Genomic DNA, 18685 nt, shown 5'->3' with positions numbered 1-18685 from the left:
TACGTGATCCTACAGTCAATGCCATCTTTTACCTTGCATTAACAATTGTAAATTACTTTAAAGCATGTCTCTCTTTAGCAAGCATCTACCTTCAACCAATTTATCTTAATACGGAAGTCTATCAATTAACTAATGTAAGAAGAGGCCGCTATTTGATCCTTTCCCCGTATTTACCATGGTTGGAATGTCTTGTTAGCTTAATTAAAAATTTGCTCATTGCAATGAAATCTGAAAACTCTAAAGAAGTATGCAGTTTATTGAAAGTGTTTCACAGTACTCTGACACTTATTTTTTTCCAGTGAATGAAAAAACAGAAAAGGGCTGACATTAATTTGGCTTGCTTTTAGAAGACTACAATAACACAATGGTTAATTATACACTAGTAACCATGACAACATATAAACACCTTTAAACTTGCATGTGATATTGTGACGACGCTTAATTACTTTTATACGTATATACGTATCACATAATATTTGTAATTATGGCAAGAATTTCACCATCCCATCAATTTTACTCCTTTCCTGTATGTATCATTTTATACATCCACATGGTGTGGACTGGTCATAGATTTTTGATAAGATGATCCTGCATTCAGTGCAATGCCTAGTAGTAGTCTCGTGACACTGAAATTAAACTCTCCTGCAAATGTTTGCTTTCTTAATGCTATGGTCAGCTTATAACCTGCCATTCCAGTTATTTCCAGTCCCTGTTGTAAAAAAACTTTTCCCTGAGCTAGGCATTTTTCATCTTCAGACTTTGTTACTATCAATGTTGTGTGATATAATATGCCTATCAAAGGCTTCTTCCGTAGCCTCAGTCCATGGTACTTTTCGTTCAACGAATGTAGCATGCTTCCTTCCTATTGAGAGATAAGAAATGACAAAATTGAGCATGATGTAAAGAATTAGTGACATAAGTACACTGACCTCTGATTGTTGATGGACATACAATTCACCTGCAATTACATTATGCATTGAATATGAAACTTGCTTCAAACTCTATATTATATCCTAAGGATGGATGTCAGTTGGCTTAATATGGATTCATAATGCAAGGCATCATTAAGTATCAAGTTACGACATTTAAACAACGATAGACCCACTTGAGTATAGGCCCCTCACCTTGTCTAATACTCTACCCTATGATAAAAAAAAGCCCTCCCAAATGGTAAAATACATGGCATGACTCTTACAGAGGAAGCAGTTTAAAGAAACCATTCAGAGCTAACAACCATAGAGATATACCTTGTTAAAGTGAATCAAGGGAAATCACCTGCTGAACTGTCATTGTTTCTATGGAACTTCAATACTGCTATACAGTATAGCAAATCAGCTGTGTTTTCTGGGAAATGTACTATCAGCATTCACTAACTAAAGGATCTTTTGGGCTGGTTTGATTAGCTTAAATACATTAAACTAAACATTTGTATACAAATCACAAACATACTTCATTTGACAGCCTGAATTGAAGTTTAATTAAAGGGAACTTGTAACGTTGTTATTTTAAACACTATTTTTGTTCTTTGTTTCTTTTCTTCTTCCTTGAAATGTCAAGTTTATACCTAATCAAAGTGCACTGAGAATTTTGATGTGGACTTAAATTAATTGACTTTCTTTTCGCCACACGGTACATAATTTATTCACAAGATAAATACTTAACATTTAACCTGCCTAAGGTAGTAGGGAAAGACAGTGCAGTTGGTACAAAGAACAAAATTGCTACAAAAAATAATGAAAAGTTACAGCTACTGTCCCTCAGGGAACAGATTGTCCTAGATACAAAGTTATTCTGAACAGATAGGTTGAAGTCTACTAAGATTGTATACATTGTTTTTAAACATTTTCTTTATAAACAAGCTACCTAACGGTCGATATAGCTTCGCCGTGTTACGTAGAGAATAACTGTTTGTGACACATTTGTTGATGAAAAAGGAGGAAATCTTTTATAGCTGATTTCAGGATGGCCTGACCAAAAATGGCAAAAATATAGCAAAGTACACAATTGAAGATTTTATCATAATTTGAACATATTACATAAAGATCATCCCTAAGAACATGTCAACCAAAGCTATCAGACGATTAGCCCTTTGAGAAACATTTTTTAAAAAGTAAATTCCATACGAAGTAATCTTGGAAACTAAAGCTTACCTGTCCTCCATGGTTGTTATCTTCATTTCTCATCCTGCTACAACTTTTAAGTTATCATTTTGTATTAAATGGCGCATTCAGGAATTTCTTCATCCAAGCCATGTAATCTGCTTGAGTTTCTGGATAACATTGCTCGATACTTTTATTTTGTGACAATTTTTTCCGTTAAAATATGGGAAACTTTTTTGCCAAAGGGCTCCTATTTTTAGTTCGGAGCCCACAATTGCCCCAGTATTTGCCAATCTAGATCAAATGCTGCAAATATTGAACTTGTTCACTTACATTAACAAGAAAGTCAGCGAAAACTAGTTTACTATTTGGATAGTTTATGCACTTTGTCTGTCTGTCTGTCTGTCTGTCTGTCTGTCTGTCTGTCTGTCTGTATGTCTGTATGTATGTATGTCTGTATGTATGTATGTATGTATGTATGTATGTATGTATGTATGTATGTATGTATGTATGTATGTATGTATGTATGTATGTATGTATGTATGTGTACGAGTACTTCTATGACTCTTTGTTTCCGACAGTTGATACTACAGATTTCTATTGAGTGTAACATTTCGAGAAGATAGGAACAAAGTCATTTGGTGTCCATTTCATCACGATAACATAAACATTGGATTAAAGTGCCACTAAAGTAATTAACTAGGCACTATCAGTGTCTGTGAAAGTGCTTCTAGGAGTAAATTTTCAACTGTGGACAATACAGTACATTCCAATAAGACTTTTTGGTTCCAGCTACAGAAATAACACACCGTTGAAAGTGACTACAAATCCAACAACAACATGAACATATTGTATGTTGATCAATAAAGTTGTGAAACATCAAACAACGACGATAATATGTTGACACAAATGTGCCTGACATAATCCAGACAAAATGGGTTGATAACCCGGACACACTGTAATTTCGATTCATTTAATCATTGTTTAGGAAAAACAGGGAAGATGTATTACTAATTTGCAAGAAAGACATGATAGAGACTCTGATCTTTGCAGAGACAAAACACCAGCACCAGAACTCAGTGGGTGTCTGTTAATTTAACTTTAAATCGAAATCTGTAGTAGAATTGTACCGATATTTCATATCAGATGTGTGGCAATTTAGTGTCCTGTTTTATATCTGAATTACCCTCAGTTGAGTCATGCCTTGCCTGCCAAAACGCTTAAGTTTGCTTCGTCAAATTATAGCTCAATCTTGCTTTTGTTAGGCTAGTCAGCTTATCTGCGCTTGGCGTTTAACAATTTTAAGCACCTACCATGAAGTTCTCCATGCTCGATTCTTTGATGGTTGCTTGAAAGCATTCGTAGTTGACGTGACCTACTCGGTGTAGTCTGCAGATCTCCTCGAAATTATCATCTTTAACGATATTCTTTCATTGGATACAAATCAATTACACCCGTGAACTCGCCCATTCATGACATGAAGTGCAATCAGGCAGTAAATTAATTGCTCACGTTACCACTCAGTCTGATTAATTGTGTGATCTCATGCACTTGAATTTGTTGAATTAAGACACGGGCTTATAATTGAATAAAATGCACGGTATCAGCCTCGAATTTGCATCACTCAGTTGAAGTTTTCGGCGTGCCCTTGGGGCGCATAACTCGAATATATCAGAGATATATGTCTGAGATATCTAGAAGTTTGCAAATTGTAAGTCTGTTGCTTTCTAAGCGCACCAATTAATATAAAATATGCTGTTCATAGGCAAATCATGACAAAAACCTGATCCTTTATTGTTTTCTATATGATAACTCGGTATGAGAAAACAACATTTACTAAAAGTCTAATATTTCACGTTACAATGATACAGTGACATATTTTAGAAAGTAATTTAACCAGATGCTCTCTTGCCAGCATGCTTCAGGCACATTCATGACCACCACATTCAGTACACTTTGAACATAATCATGCACATTGTCATGAAAGATGGTATGTGATAGAGCCCTCTAGCGCCTTAATTTAAGACAATTTACTGTCATGAGTAGTGTTGTTGTTTCTGCTATTTCTCCGATTTCATAGGACATAATGCCATTTTTGTACCTAACAGAAAGAATGTGACTTTGCTTAAAAAGAAAGTTGAAGACTAACAACAAAAATAAAGAACTCTGAACTACCTAGCCAGAGGAGTAAAAGCAAAACGACTCATACCGCTGGGTCAACCTGATCGTTGAAACCCAACTCGAATGTATACGAAACAAAACATTTCATGAGGACTCCAGTTCCTATCCTCATAGCTTTCCGTACACAAATTAGTGAGACCATAGGGTCATAAGGCGCTATATTCATAGCAAGAGTTTAAAATAACAAAAGTATGATTATGAATACTGTTGATAAAAATTAAACATTTCAGTCATTCATCTAAACAATAATGACAGAAATATTTAATTTTTAAATCATGGTATTTGAAATGCATTCAAGGGCCTTTGTTCTAGATATTTACATTACTTGTAGCCAATGTTTTTTCTTTCTTTGGATTTAAACAGTATTGTTTTCACATAATGAGATCTTCAGCAAGACAGAAAAGTACATGGACCATTCAACGATGCATTATATTTAAAATAAATGCTATTTTAGTTCATATGTTACTTTTCCCCTTTTTGTAATGGAAGGCACCAAGACTTACATCGACAAGATGGTTCAATAGACAACCCCTCACACACACACACACACACACACACACACACACACACACACACACACACACACACACACGCATATATATATATATATATATATATATAATATATATATATATATATATATATATATATAATATATATATGTATATATAAATATATATATATATTAAGTAGATAGGGCTTAATCTCAATGATTTGAAAGTTTTATCGCTACCACTCAACAATGTGTATCTGTTTTGCAAGGTATTTGCAATTTGAGTGTACGTATAAAGGAAGACGAATCAGATACATTGACCGTGGCACTGCCAATGTTGCCAATGTTGTTTGATGTTGGTTTTAACCATGAAGGTTACATGTTAACGCTCCAATGACGGGTTTCCTGCGACTAACGCAACCTCAAACAGACACTATTTGTCTAAACTTCTTTGGCAGAAGCCACCATCGCAATACCATATTTAGTAGCAAACTCACAACTGCGGTCAGTTCTATATCCTCGTAATGCCTCGAGATCGCGGAAAACAGTACAGACAATCTTGTAGCAGGTCTTGTGATGCAAAGCCATCGATCGACTTTGGTTTCACATCCTGGTTGTCCTAATGTCATTATCCAACTTTGGATCAGACTAGCCTTTCGACCCCACCTGTCACATATCATATGAAAACGTACCGAACGTACGAGGAATAACATACGCGGCTAATTCATAGTTTACCAATAGCATGACTGGCCTTAACTATCCATACAATGACCGCAATTGATTGCTTTATTTATTATTTCCAGCTTTATCTAAAGCGAACCTTGCGACTTTCCTGAAAACCAAAAGTTTACAGTAGTTTCATTTGTAAACAGGCGTTCCTTTAACTCAAGTTATTTGATTAATGCTGGCTTCATTATAGTCTTATTAGTCATGATAGTGAACTGCTACAACTGCTCCACGTTTACTTGTTTGCATCAGCGCCCCCATACTCCCTTGACAAATAGTATGTGATGGCAACGTAAATGTAAAATTACATTCCCTGTTAACAATATACACGTCAAGCGAAACAAATAGCAGTCACATTCTCAAATATCGTCAGAAATCACCGTTCATGAGGTAGGATTGGAACGACTTATCAACTTCAAGACCCTAATCATGGTTCAACATGTGGAACTGTTCGCTCGAAAAATACTCTGATGATTCCCTGATTTCTACACTTTTGACTGATTGATCCTTCTCCTCTGAACACTTTTGACTAACCTGGTGTTGAAGTTCCGGAGTTAATGTATTCATACGTCATCAGATAAGCGACACGTAACGATGTGAATGTCACAAATGATTGGATTCACGAACAAGTCGCATCGTATTTCCTAAGATGACGCTTTACTTGATTTGGGAAGATAAGGGAAAACCCAAAAACATGCCAACCTTCAACATTCTGCATCTTGTCACAAACGATAGCTTGAAGGAGATATGTCATGCTCTGAGACTTGCATATTTTTACCAAATTAACAGTTCTGCGATTACAAAATATACGGCTTTACTGAATTTCATGGTGTTCATGATTGTAATTCCACAACAAAGGAAGGGTATGTCACTGATGCTGGAGGTATTAGTTGTCTGACTGCTATTGAGGGGACAATAGCTGCAACCTTTAGAGCTTTGCTGCAGAGGTATAGGTAGGTCAAAGATCATATAGAATATTCTGAAAAATAATACTCTAAAGATGTACTTCTCAAAGCTGACATGGACATGGCTTGAGACCTTGATATTTGCAATGTAGCAACCTGGCCATATGGTCTACAAAGATAATGTACAGAATTTTTGTTGATCAATTTTTATACGGTTAAGGTCAATTTTATGGTAAATATCCGAGATGACCACAAGAGAAAGTGTCTTATTAACATTGATGTGGACTTTGACACACAGGGGAATGGTCACTGTTTGTTGCGCATGAAAATAAGGGAGGTCATTTGTTTTCTTACCAACACGTTTTGAGAATAACTTTTTTACTCACAGCGTCATTTTGAAAAATGCTGGTCCTCCCTCCCTTTAATTTCTCCCCTTCCCTTCCATATACGGCTGCTGTAAAAACAGGACAATTGGGAGCAAATGCCCCGAGCATTATATCGAATCGACCGTGTGTCTTGCTGTTTGTCCGATTTATCTCATTCTATATATTTAAGTATCTTTAAGAAATATACATTAATAAGGAAATTAATATGTATGTATGTATGTATGTATGTATGTATGTATGTATGTATGTATGTATGTATGCATGTATGTATGTATGTATGCCTACGTTTGCATGTATTAATGACCAGCAGAGAACTTATAAGGTAGTATAAGAATTTTCCATCACCGAATTAATGCTGGTAAAAGTGGCTTTATACACACTTAGTGCAATTTATCATAATAATTTAACAGAACAGGAGAGTAAACCCAAATCGGTTATCTATAATACAACATTTAAAATTGCAAATGTTCGGTTTTCTTAATCTGCTTTGTGTGGGCATGATGGTTCTGCACACGCCCTGGCTATACACCTTTGATATTTGGATAAATTAATTGATGATGAAAGTGCATTAATATCGGTAAAATTTAAAATTTTCATGTAACTTCAAAGAATGATATCATCTGAATAGAGTGCACATGTAATATTTCAAATATGGCGAATTGCACCAAAGTACCGGTAAAACAACAATTACATGGTAATAGGAAATTACTTTATCATACAAAACGTGTTTCAGAAACAAAACTAGTCCTTCCTTTGTCGTGAAAGCACGTTTTAGAAATATTAAGATATTTGTATTCGTAAACTCGGGGTGATCTTCAAAGTGCACCAGCTATTTAAGTCAGAGATTTAATGAGAGTGATCTTCTTGAAAACATACTCCCGTTGTCTCTGACCATAGGATTCTCTCACGGGAATAGTATCATCTTTGGAAGTCGTAAAGAGTGTCACATGTCCAAAGTTGCATCTGAGCAAAAGTAATGTTTTCTTCAGATTAGTTGAAGACTACACAAAATGAAGTATGCTGTGAAATGAAGATATTTCTATCACAAGTGTTCCTTTCAGGCTCATAATAATTCCATTCTTATCGACTTGCTTCACCCGATATACAGTAATAAGAGTATTTGAACAGAGGATTTCTGCAGAAAACCCAATGTACCATTTGCTGAGCAGTGCACTGCCTTCAGCATAGATCTTCAAAGGTCATCTGTGTAAGATTACATGCGCTGAATATCCTACAAAAAATCCTATCTACAAGATTACTGTAATAATCCATTCTATGTAGATTATTATCATTATTATTATTATTATGCTTATTTCGGTACTTTGGCCTCCGGCCTATTATACAATATATTAAGGTAAAGGGCGACGAATTCGGACGCGCACACGCTTTAGAACGTTTCTGCGCAGATTTAACTCCAGCCTGCCGCAAATGGGTTAATTTGTAGCGCATGTATTTAACATCACCTGTCATTGTTGAAATTGCGCTTTTACCTAATTTTTTGACCCAGTGTCTTAGAAATACATGTGACCTATAATCTTGTCATATTTTGACCCCCTAGGAAGCTGGTTTTTATTCAATATGAGCGAAAAATTCACATTTCTCTCCCATTTATATTGCGCAAATTACCCATTCACCTGGAGATATTGTAAAAAGTAGCGTGGTGACACCCTTTTATTAAAAGTGTAAACTAAATGGTATTATGTCAGGAGTTTATTCGCCAAGTTTGGTCAAAATGACACCATTCAAAGCGACAGGAAGAAAGTTCGAAAATTATGTAGTGATATAATTTCGATATCGTCATTTTGTAGTCGATACTTATGTTAAATTTTCTTCACAAACATCATGAAAACTATACATTCGATAGATATGGATCTTAAGTCTTGGTATTTATTAAAATTAACTCATTTGCTAAGCGTTTTATAATTGCTTTCTTTAGTTTAAGTGAATTATATCATTTTTATTTATTTCTAACGACGCCATTTTAATGTCCGTTTCCATGGAAACGAGCGTGGTGACCCCCATTTTTTATTTCATTTTTGCACTTGCACAACTTCCAAGAATATTTGTGCAAAGTTTCAAGAAAATTACACCACAACTTAATTTTGACGTAATTCGTAGTACTTCACCTTAAACGATTATAAATAATTATTAAATAATTATACTGCACACATATGAGGTCTGCAATTATGACAAAAGCAAAAGACAAGAGAAACTACAAATAGACTACATCTCTAAAGCGCTTTTACGTCTCTTTCTGCGGTTGAAAGCAAAAAATACAGATTTAGCAAAATATTCTGTTGTTATAGAATCTAACTGCATTAACATAACTGATTTCCGATCATTACAATCTCTATAAAAATACCCCGGTAAGTACATTTCTCGTAGGTTATCATAAAGCGGACATACCAAACACAAGTGATATTCGACTTGTACTGCACCACATTTGCAAAACATACACTTTCTATTATCCCTTGAAAAACCTCTTGAACGATCAGATTCAATCCTCAATTGGTGAATTTACGCCTCAAACGACACAAAGCTGCTCATATGAAAATACCTTGAACATCTTCAATCCTATGGAGAAGTCAGCGTACAAACTTTGTAAACACGATAACGCTACTGAAAATCCCAAAAACTCGACGATTCTTTTCTGTAGACATAATAGTCAGTCCTTCAAATATGTCCAGTGATAACTTTATCTATGTTTTGTATATATTTTATCTCTGTGTTTTTCCTGTCCTTGTCTGTCTTCCAAGCTAGACTGTACGTTTTCACGTCTGCATTTTTGTCGCTGTTTTGATCTATTTCTTGCTCTATAGAACTCTCGCTCACTTTTTTGTCATCTGAGTTCTAAATACTTTCGACAGTGAACGTGGTCAGATGATTGCAGAGACACACAGTTGACGTCATGTTGGATGCCGATGATACCTAATATTCAAGAAAAATCGAGGGGGATTGGCCATTTGTGAGTTGGAGAGTTGGTCGGAGGTGTTAAAAATTTCGCGGCGAAACTCTCGGAAGGATCGAATCATCACATAAATAATGTACTCAACTGATCAATCATCCAGGGAAGGATGGGGCTGGCTTGAAGTATTGATGGTCTTTTCGCTTAAAAATGCTTACAAATCTTATATCGCAAATCATATACCCTTATTCTGACGAGCACCTTGTGGGGTCTGGTGGCGCATGACTGAACAAATACTTTTGTTCGATGAAGGTTTCCTATTTCATAGCCCGCATGTCACAGAATACATTTTGTGCTTGTGGGCATATCTGTCGAAGGCACTAATAAATAACTTTTAAGGTTAGAAATAACACATAAGAATCAGAAGTGAAAGAGCTTTACCTTGCCTCAATGATTGCGTTAATTAATAAACAATTACCGAACTTGTTTGATCTCATTTCACTCTTTACAGTAACATACCTTGCATCCTTGTCTACCCCAGGTAGTCGTATTCTTGTCCAGATAGGTACACACGGTTTGTTTGACAGTCATGGAGAAGTAAGCTCTCTGGTCTACAAATAATAGTAATGTTTTGAGCAAAGAAGTAAATGTGAGATAAGGCAAATAACGGCTGCTAACGGATTCACTACCCTTCTTATAGTCAAATCGATGTGCAGTGTTCAGCGATCAGAGGTTCAGATAGATTTCATTTAATATGAACATTCGTTGTTAAAGGGAAATGGTGACAGGTTCAACTTACTTCCAGGAACGGAAAAGGTTAGATAGTATTCCCCTGTCATCAGAAAGTAGTCCTCTGGGATGAAAATAGTTGAATGGTCTCCGTGAAAGAGTACATCAACAGAAAATCGGTAACCACGATAGTGTTTGGAATACTTCAATACATCATTAAAGATGTACGCAGTGCAATTCCACAACACAGATTCATTGCTCACTAACATAATAATTGTCGCATGGAAAAGCCGTGATACCTGAAAAAATTATGCGAGACAAATTATTAAAAACAGATTGTTATGTTTAGCAATAAAATTTGCTCATACATTCATGCAATGCTATATTAGAGAATCTTGTCATTTCCAAAAAATAATGTTTAATCGTAAAATAATGAATGCTATGCATTAAACGGTATGTATCGCCAGATATTGACCAATATTTTCACCAGTTCATTTAATTAATTTTCACCAATTGATATATTGTTTACTTTGTAATAAAACAACAGGTTCTTGGCTAATAGGGCTATACCATTGTGAACGATAACATTTGGATAAAAATACTGACACTATATAAAGACGATTTTAAAATGACAACATGGCTTATTCAGAGAAGTCAGAAATGTTGATGCAGTATAAGAAGAAAAGCCGGTAGAGAGGCGTAATGAAAAGTCTCCCATAAACAAAAAGAATAAAACAAAGAATTAAGATGTCTTAAAGAAGAGGTTACCAAAGAAATCCAAACTTATTAAAACTTATTAAACTGTAAAAAAGGATTTGTATTCGGAATCTGTAAAATAAATCATGATATTTATCTCTCACTAGGGGAGTGAATAGAAATTACAGTGGGAGGGGGAGGGTTCGACCGGTGTTTTTCAAATTGACTTTGCGCGAAAATGGTGATTCTCGAAACTGTTGGCACGACAATATGTGACCTTGTTAAATTGTCATGTGAAAGTCAATAGTCTGATTTCACAATGAAAAGGGAAATCTGTAATATTTCCCTTCATTTAATTTTTAATGTACAGAGAGAAATGTTATTGTTTATCAAGAAACTTATTATAGCCTTAAAGTCAGTATATCACGACACAGATATAGCGAATCTTTTGGGGATTAATTGTTAACAGTTTACCCGTGACTTCCATGTGGAGTGAATTGATATTCGTAAGGTGAAATTCCGTTATTGTAGTACACATCTGCTCTTTCAAACATCTTATATAATCAAATACATTTATAGCGATTGTCAAAAATTATGCACGCATTTTACAACAATTCTCATACATTCTCATATACTGCCATATATAGTGAATCAACATTTTCGATGAACATTCAAAAACAAATTCCTTCCTTGTACGCATATGTATATGTATTGTAAAAATAATGTTCACAGTTTTCACATAGACTGCAAAATATATTGAATCACCATTTTGATTAAATCCCAAAATAGAATTTCTTGCACACACATGGGCTTCTTACTTTTAAGTTCCAGTTGAGTACATTTATATCAATTACCAACATAGATCAGTGTACGGATACAACTTGCTTTGTAAGGGAAGATTGTTAATGTTATAGACTTGCTGAAATTCCAAAGTCGAAGTTTCCCTACACATATGCACTTTCAATTAACCTAGTCTTGCCTAGGACACACCTCCACACACATCTCTCTCTCTCTCTCTCTCTCTCTCTCTCTCTCTCTCTCTCTCTCTCTCATATACACGAGATTTTTTTCCACCGTATGGTTTTTCAAAAAATGGCCACCCTCTCCAAATGCAGGCATGTAATGATATGCTTAAAGCAAGTCTTACGGAGCTAAAGAAAGTCAGAAAAATAACCAATGTATATACTTACGTTAAAAGTAGAACCGAAGTAAGTAACATTGTCATCGTCTTGATATAAACCTGTAATCAATGTGTTTGTTCCTTGTTCGGGAGGAGTACTCGCAAATGTAATAACAATATCTTCATCTGTATCTTTCACTAAGAGAACAAAAGAGATCAATCGTAAATGAACAAAATTTAAGAAGCAATTTATGTTAACTGGAACATTTGATGTGAACGTTCATTATTGATTCTGAAGTATGCTGAAGTGTCACACTTTTCTGATATACCATTATCATTCTATGTCATTATCACCAACATACAAATATAATAATCCTGTGATGGGCTTCTTTTTTAATGATGTCAACCATTTTGTCGCCGTTCAAGACCCAAAGTGATCGTTGGCCTTCACATACAACTAGGGATTCAACATCTGTAGCGACTGTTTCAGATAAAGTAACTACATGTTTCGGAATCAGAACGGAATATGTACAATTGTCAAGTGGTGGGGCGCTGTTGTAGTAAAACCAACATCGAAGGCATATGACGTCTCGAGAGAAATACTGAAAAGTTATTGACAAAGACCAAGTAATCGCGCTATCTCAATTGAAAGGACGGAAACGCAACAAACTGTACTCAGTGATATACATTTGCTGTTGAGTTGATGTTATACCAACATAAACAACTACATTGCCAAAACACGGAATTGTATACTTTAAACCCGGATTTGAATCACGAAGGGCCGTGTTAAAGCAATTGAAAAAAATCCGTGACAAGTTGCGGACACCCCTTATGATGTCGTGATTCTTGATATATCATATTGTAAAACACTTGTTTTGACATTTTCGATTTGAAATTTCGATGATCTAAGTCGTGAGAATGCACCATTCCTCAAACGTTCACAGTGAATCAAACAGAAGGCAGATGCAAGAAATCAGTCTTTATATATATATATATATATATATATATATATATATATATATATATATATATATATATATATATATATATATATATATATATATATATATATATCAATACAACGGTACCAGACTTTAAATCAAATAAGTAAAAACATCGTTTTAGCGTGACCAATCACGTCCAGGTGATGTGTCATCTTTCAGGTGTTCTGGGCTACCATCGTGACAACTATATCATTGGGCATATTGCTTTTATTCCTTCTGGCCTATACTAATTTGATATTCAATAACGCAACAAACTGTACTCCGTGATATGCATTTGCTGTTGCGTTAATATTATGCAGACATAAACAACTTCATTGCCAATACACGGTATTGTATACTTTAAACCGTGATTTGAATTGCGAAGGTCCGTGTTAAAGCAATCGGAAATTCTTCTTTGTCATGAAAGGTTGTAAGCTTTAATCGAACACATTTATATTACATCTCGTAAACAGTGTTAATTTCATTGTCCTTACCTTCGATTTCATTGCCTGCCCTGTCCGTAAATGACAATGACAGTACGTCATTCACTGAATCACCCCTTCTTTTCAAATGAATCACCTATGAAAGACATTGAATACATTATGGAAATCGAATACATTATACAGCTGCTCATTTAGCCAAAGTATTTAAATGATTCGTGGGTGTTTGGATTTGTCAGGGAAACTCCACAATTAATTTAAATAGGACATTACTTCATACACTTTCTGCTTAAAATGTTTGTATACATATTCTGTACTGTGTATTTAAAACGCCTCCATGCGTGCAGACTGTCATATTGTAGCGTAAATTATGTTATGTTATTAAAGGGGAAGGTATAATTCGGCGTTTTTTTTTCTTGAAATGACACGTAATATTACGTGGAATAATCTACCATAATTTTCAATACCTGAGTGTAATTTTTCTCGGGGTTTTAAAAACATGCATGCTTACCTTTCAAAATTGTGAGTGGACGCAAAACACAGATTTTAATTATTCGGACATCCAGAGCTCTTACAGGACGTAAAGATTTAGCAAACTAGTGGTTTACCAGCCACCTTGAATAAATCAGTTTTTGATTGACTGTGAAGTTGTAATAAGTTTGCAGGAAACTGTGCTGATAAAAATTGTCATTTTCCTTAGCCCTATTTAGCTGATGGCTACTTTGTTGCTGTTATAATCTTTTCTGCCTTTTTCCCTTTTCATCAAGTCTGTCATTTACAAGAATTTGCAACTGACACATCACTACAACCTATGAAACATTTAAGATGCTGCAGAATGCACCTCAGGGACAGATATTTGACTCTCAAACTTTTACGATTATACAACTGTATCGTGTGCAAGACAAGTAAATCAATAACTTAAGTAAAATCATGGGAGGCAAAGTAATCATTTAAATGACTTAGGGAGAATATACTATAATAATAATAATAATAATAATAATAATAATAATAAATTTGTTAAGCGACAAACTCCACAGAAAAAGTGATCACAGCCGCTGAAAGATACATTACAAAAAGAAAATGGATAACTAATAAAAATATAATCAATCGAGAAAGTTCAAAACAAGCAAAATCATAAAAAAGTCTAATCAATAGAGAAAGCCAACTTAAAAAGGTGTGTCTTAAGCATACGTTTAAAAGTAATACAATTATTACAAGAACGAATATTCATCGGAAGCTCGTTCCATAAAAATGGGGCTGCAGAACAGAACGCCCAATCACCATACCTCTTTATCTTGGTCATGAATGTATTGAGTTTACAATCGTTGGCAGAACGAAGTTTGCGCCTAGGTACATAAAAACTTATTAAATCTCTCAGATATTGTGGACCAGCACCATATAAACATTTAAAAGTAATAATTAAAATCTTGTTACTCTTTTAATGGAATGCTGGACGCAAATTGACTAATACTTCAGAGAGTTCGAACATGTCATTTGGTTATTGAAACACGAATCCATCTATTCACCATAGATGCATTTCATATTTTTGTGTACGGAATTTTCATGCAGATGTCAGACTCGCCCGGCTGAAGCTGAAGTGCCAGCATCATAGTGAGCCTTATCAGCTGTAGAGACTTTTTGATTTATGTATGTATTCTTCGTAAATAAATGTTAATTTCGAAGATGATTGTCAAACAACATCACATTACCTTGTATGAAATGTGATAGGGAAATTCACAGTCTTTTAGCACTCTACATTATCGACATTGCTGGCTTTCAGTCTCAAATTGTTTTCAGTATGCAATACAAGAATTTTAGCGCTGCATTCATGCTTCGTATGCCTAATTTAGGGGCACCTTCAGAGTCACTGCACGAGCCACTGATGCAAAAAGGCATTTCATTGCTTCTTTTAACTCCTAAGGTAATGATGGTCGATTAAAATGTTTTGTCAAATGTGATAGATTGTGAATGAACTTACAATTCTATTGAATGTTCCATCCCCTAGCGTCTGATTAGCAAACAGTTTATCTGCCGACGGTAAAGTGAATCCGTTGCCATCTCCGATCACGACAGTGGCATCGGTGATGTTGTCGATTGAGTCACTTTCTAAGCGTAATCCTACAGATGGTGTATCCAATACGATGGGCCCAGTGCCAGGCTTTGTGTTGCGTAGAACAAACTTTGCAAGGTTGTCTATGGTGTTCAGCACAGATTCAGTCAAAAAGTCTGTGCCATCATTGCTGTTTACATGTTTTGGTGCCGCGAGCTGTATTACTTCGATGCACTCCTCAATTGCTTTTAATATGTCTTTTACAAAGAATTAGGAAAATACAGTAGTTTAGAGATTGTCCCACAACATATGGGCAGGGTGTGGAATTAATGGATGTGATTACGCCTCTCTTTTTTTCGTTCACTCATTGCCCTTATGAAAATCAACATCGCTTTAAAACCAGCCATCCAATTTTGCATAATTCATTTTACTTTCTCGAACAAATCACTGTAGTTTATGGCTACCTACGAGGCACTTATCATCAGCGAAGAGAGTGCGGTCTAACTTTGACTTGTTGCAACATAATATAGTAATGGCGAAGGATTGCATTGTGGACCTAACTACAGTCTTAACCTAGTGAATTCATTCTATTCTGCAGGTTCTGGTTTCTGAATTTCAATACCACTATTATAATACATATCTTACAAAACAGCCATCGACAGCAATAGAATCTTGGGGAGAATAAGGCCACGTTCAAACTGTGATGTCTCTTTCAGAAAAGTCCGGAAAAAAAATCGTCAACTGTCAATGCTTTGTGTCTCTTAGTTTGGTATTTTCGTAAATATGGACTCTCATAAATTACGACACTCCTTAAGTTATCGCCTATTTTGATTTCCAGACATGGTGTTCAATTTATATTTGTTAGCTTTTTCTACCCATGATGCTTGTAGCAGCTGTTGATGCCAGCTAATGAACAAGTAGGCAAGTCTACTCATTTTGACTAAAACAAAGTCGTTCAATGCTACCTTTGGCATGGCTGAATGAGACCATTTTTCCTTATATGTTGTTAAAATTGTCATAGGGATGTTACATGCTATGCGACTAAATAGTATGCACGTTCTGTTCAGCAGCTTCCAACTGTTTCATGCTTTTTTCTAGCTTCGCGACTTTCTCAGCCTTATACGTCAAAAATCTAGACAAAGCTATAGTCATGACGCATTTCGACACTATTGTTAGAGGATTCACGGTTCACCTACCGGTGGCAAAAGTGTGGCTTTCGTCTTGCGATAGGTTTACCTTGTCGAGCTCAGTGATCGCCTCCGATAAATTATTGAAACTCTCAATAATCTGTAACATATAAGTAAAGCTTGTTACATGATTGGTATCAACTGTTCCGCCGGCATTCAATATTCACCCAGAATATTCTTTAAAATGTTGACATCAATCTGACTCATACTACAGAATACAGTTATTGAACATCATTTCAAAGTTCGTCTTCAAGATGGAGTTACACGTGATTGCTAGGGAGGCTTTACCAATGCAAGTGGTAGAGATTCGCGTTCAAATCACCTCAACGTCTTGGTCAGTTTATCGAAGACTGCATTTATAAATCAATGAAAACAAACAACAATTTTGATTTATACCTTTGAGGGAATCCAACTCTGATTACGAATTCTAAAAATATAATGTATCAATATGAATTTCTTCAACAACGCTTTAGGTGTGTCCAAATGCTGTGATTACTAAGATACCTACCTCCGCGGTTGATAATTCTGACTGTGTTCCGTTCGGAATGGTGAAAAGTGTTCCAATGACAGCTATACTTGTTCGCCGTCGTAATGAAACGAGTACATGTTAAAATATGAAAAGAAAGAGTGACGCTCGCTCAATTTCAATATGCAAAATCATAACTTAATGTGACCAATCATTCCCGTGAAAGATAAATCAAAGGAGCATCATATGTCTGACCAGATTTAAAAATTGTAAACCGTCAAAGTCGACATTTTAACCATTTAAACCTTGCCCGGTCGCATTTTCATACTCTGGTAAGTTTGGGTCAAAGAAAGTCAATTATTCAAATTATGCGAGTACATATCATAATAATAAGCTACTGGAGCAATGAGACAAAGAATTGAAATTTTCTCAATTCAAGAAAGAGAAATATTTCGATATTGAAGGCATCTCTTACCTATTGATTACAACTATTGCTATGTACAAATGGTATTCCTTAAATTCTCGCCATTTAGACTCATCTATCTATCTATCTATCTATCTATCTATCTATCTATCTATCTATCTATCTAAAATTATCATAATGCACTGTCATTATCACTCATAATTTTAGGCTACAGTAAGAGTTGATCGGTCATGCGTTGCCTTGTCATAAGTAAACGCATATCATACATTTTATACATTCCACAAATTCTCACCTTTAACTCTCACAGTGAATGAACACGAAACCACATTACCAGAGGGGTACGATATTTCATAAGATACATCTGTAGCGCCGAGGGAGAAGTTACTTCCAGGTCTATGGCTCCCGTTTATATGCACAGTGCCAGAGTCAGCAGTTACATTAGGAACTGGCCACATCGCAGGAATAGTTGGTTTGTCAATCGTTGTCGTTAAATTAAAGTCTTGAGTGCATTTTACACTAGCACCTCCTGTGCGAATGTATGAGATTAAAATATCATTGTAATATGACAAAGATAGTATATGTGAACTGTATTGGAATCGGATAGTTTATTTCATTTATTATAAGCAGATAAAAGTCATTCCATGTATTGAATGTATGAATCTTATTTAGGGTTTATGGACAAATTTAACTGACTTTTGTTGCATTACCTTTTCGATTACGTGAAATATTTCCTGTTTAATGCTACTTGCTACCTTCTTCGCCAAGTAATGATGGGACAAATGACTTGATGCATTGGCTAGGGGAACCGATCTAGGGAGTCTTGTCAAAACGTGGGTATAAACATGCCTGCCCGTGTAGACAGTAGAGAAACACTAGGTTGCCTGTAATGATCGTT

The 18685-nt window shown here is 35.4% G+C and overlaps 1 protein-coding gene across 1 annotated transcript; it reads right to left on the bottom strand.

The window, feature by feature from the left end:
• Positions 1-8301: 8301 nt before the first annotated feature.
• On the bottom strand, positions 8302-17009 carry LOC139148504 (polycystin-1-like protein 3). Its single transcript, XM_070719994.1, has 7 exons — positions 16910-17009; positions 15642-15970; positions 13718-13802; positions 12311-12438; positions 10495-10723; positions 10215-10306; positions 8302-9718 (listed from the first exon to the last, which is right to left on the bottom strand). The coding sequence occupies exons 1-7, from the start codon at positions 17007-17009 to the stop codon at positions 9641-9643; spliced, it is 1041 nt and encodes a 346-aa protein (XP_070576095.1). The 3' UTR covers positions 8302-9640.
• Positions 17010-18685: the final 1676 nt, after the last annotated feature.

Source organism: Ptychodera flava, chromosome 13, assembly GCF_041260155.1.
Source record: "Ptychodera flava strain L36383 chromosome 13, AS_Pfla_20210202, whole genome shotgun sequence".
NCBI lineage: Eukaryota > Metazoa > Hemichordata > Enteropneusta > Ptychoderidae > Ptychodera > Ptychodera flava.
This window is presented reverse-complemented; position numbering and strand designations above follow the sequence as displayed.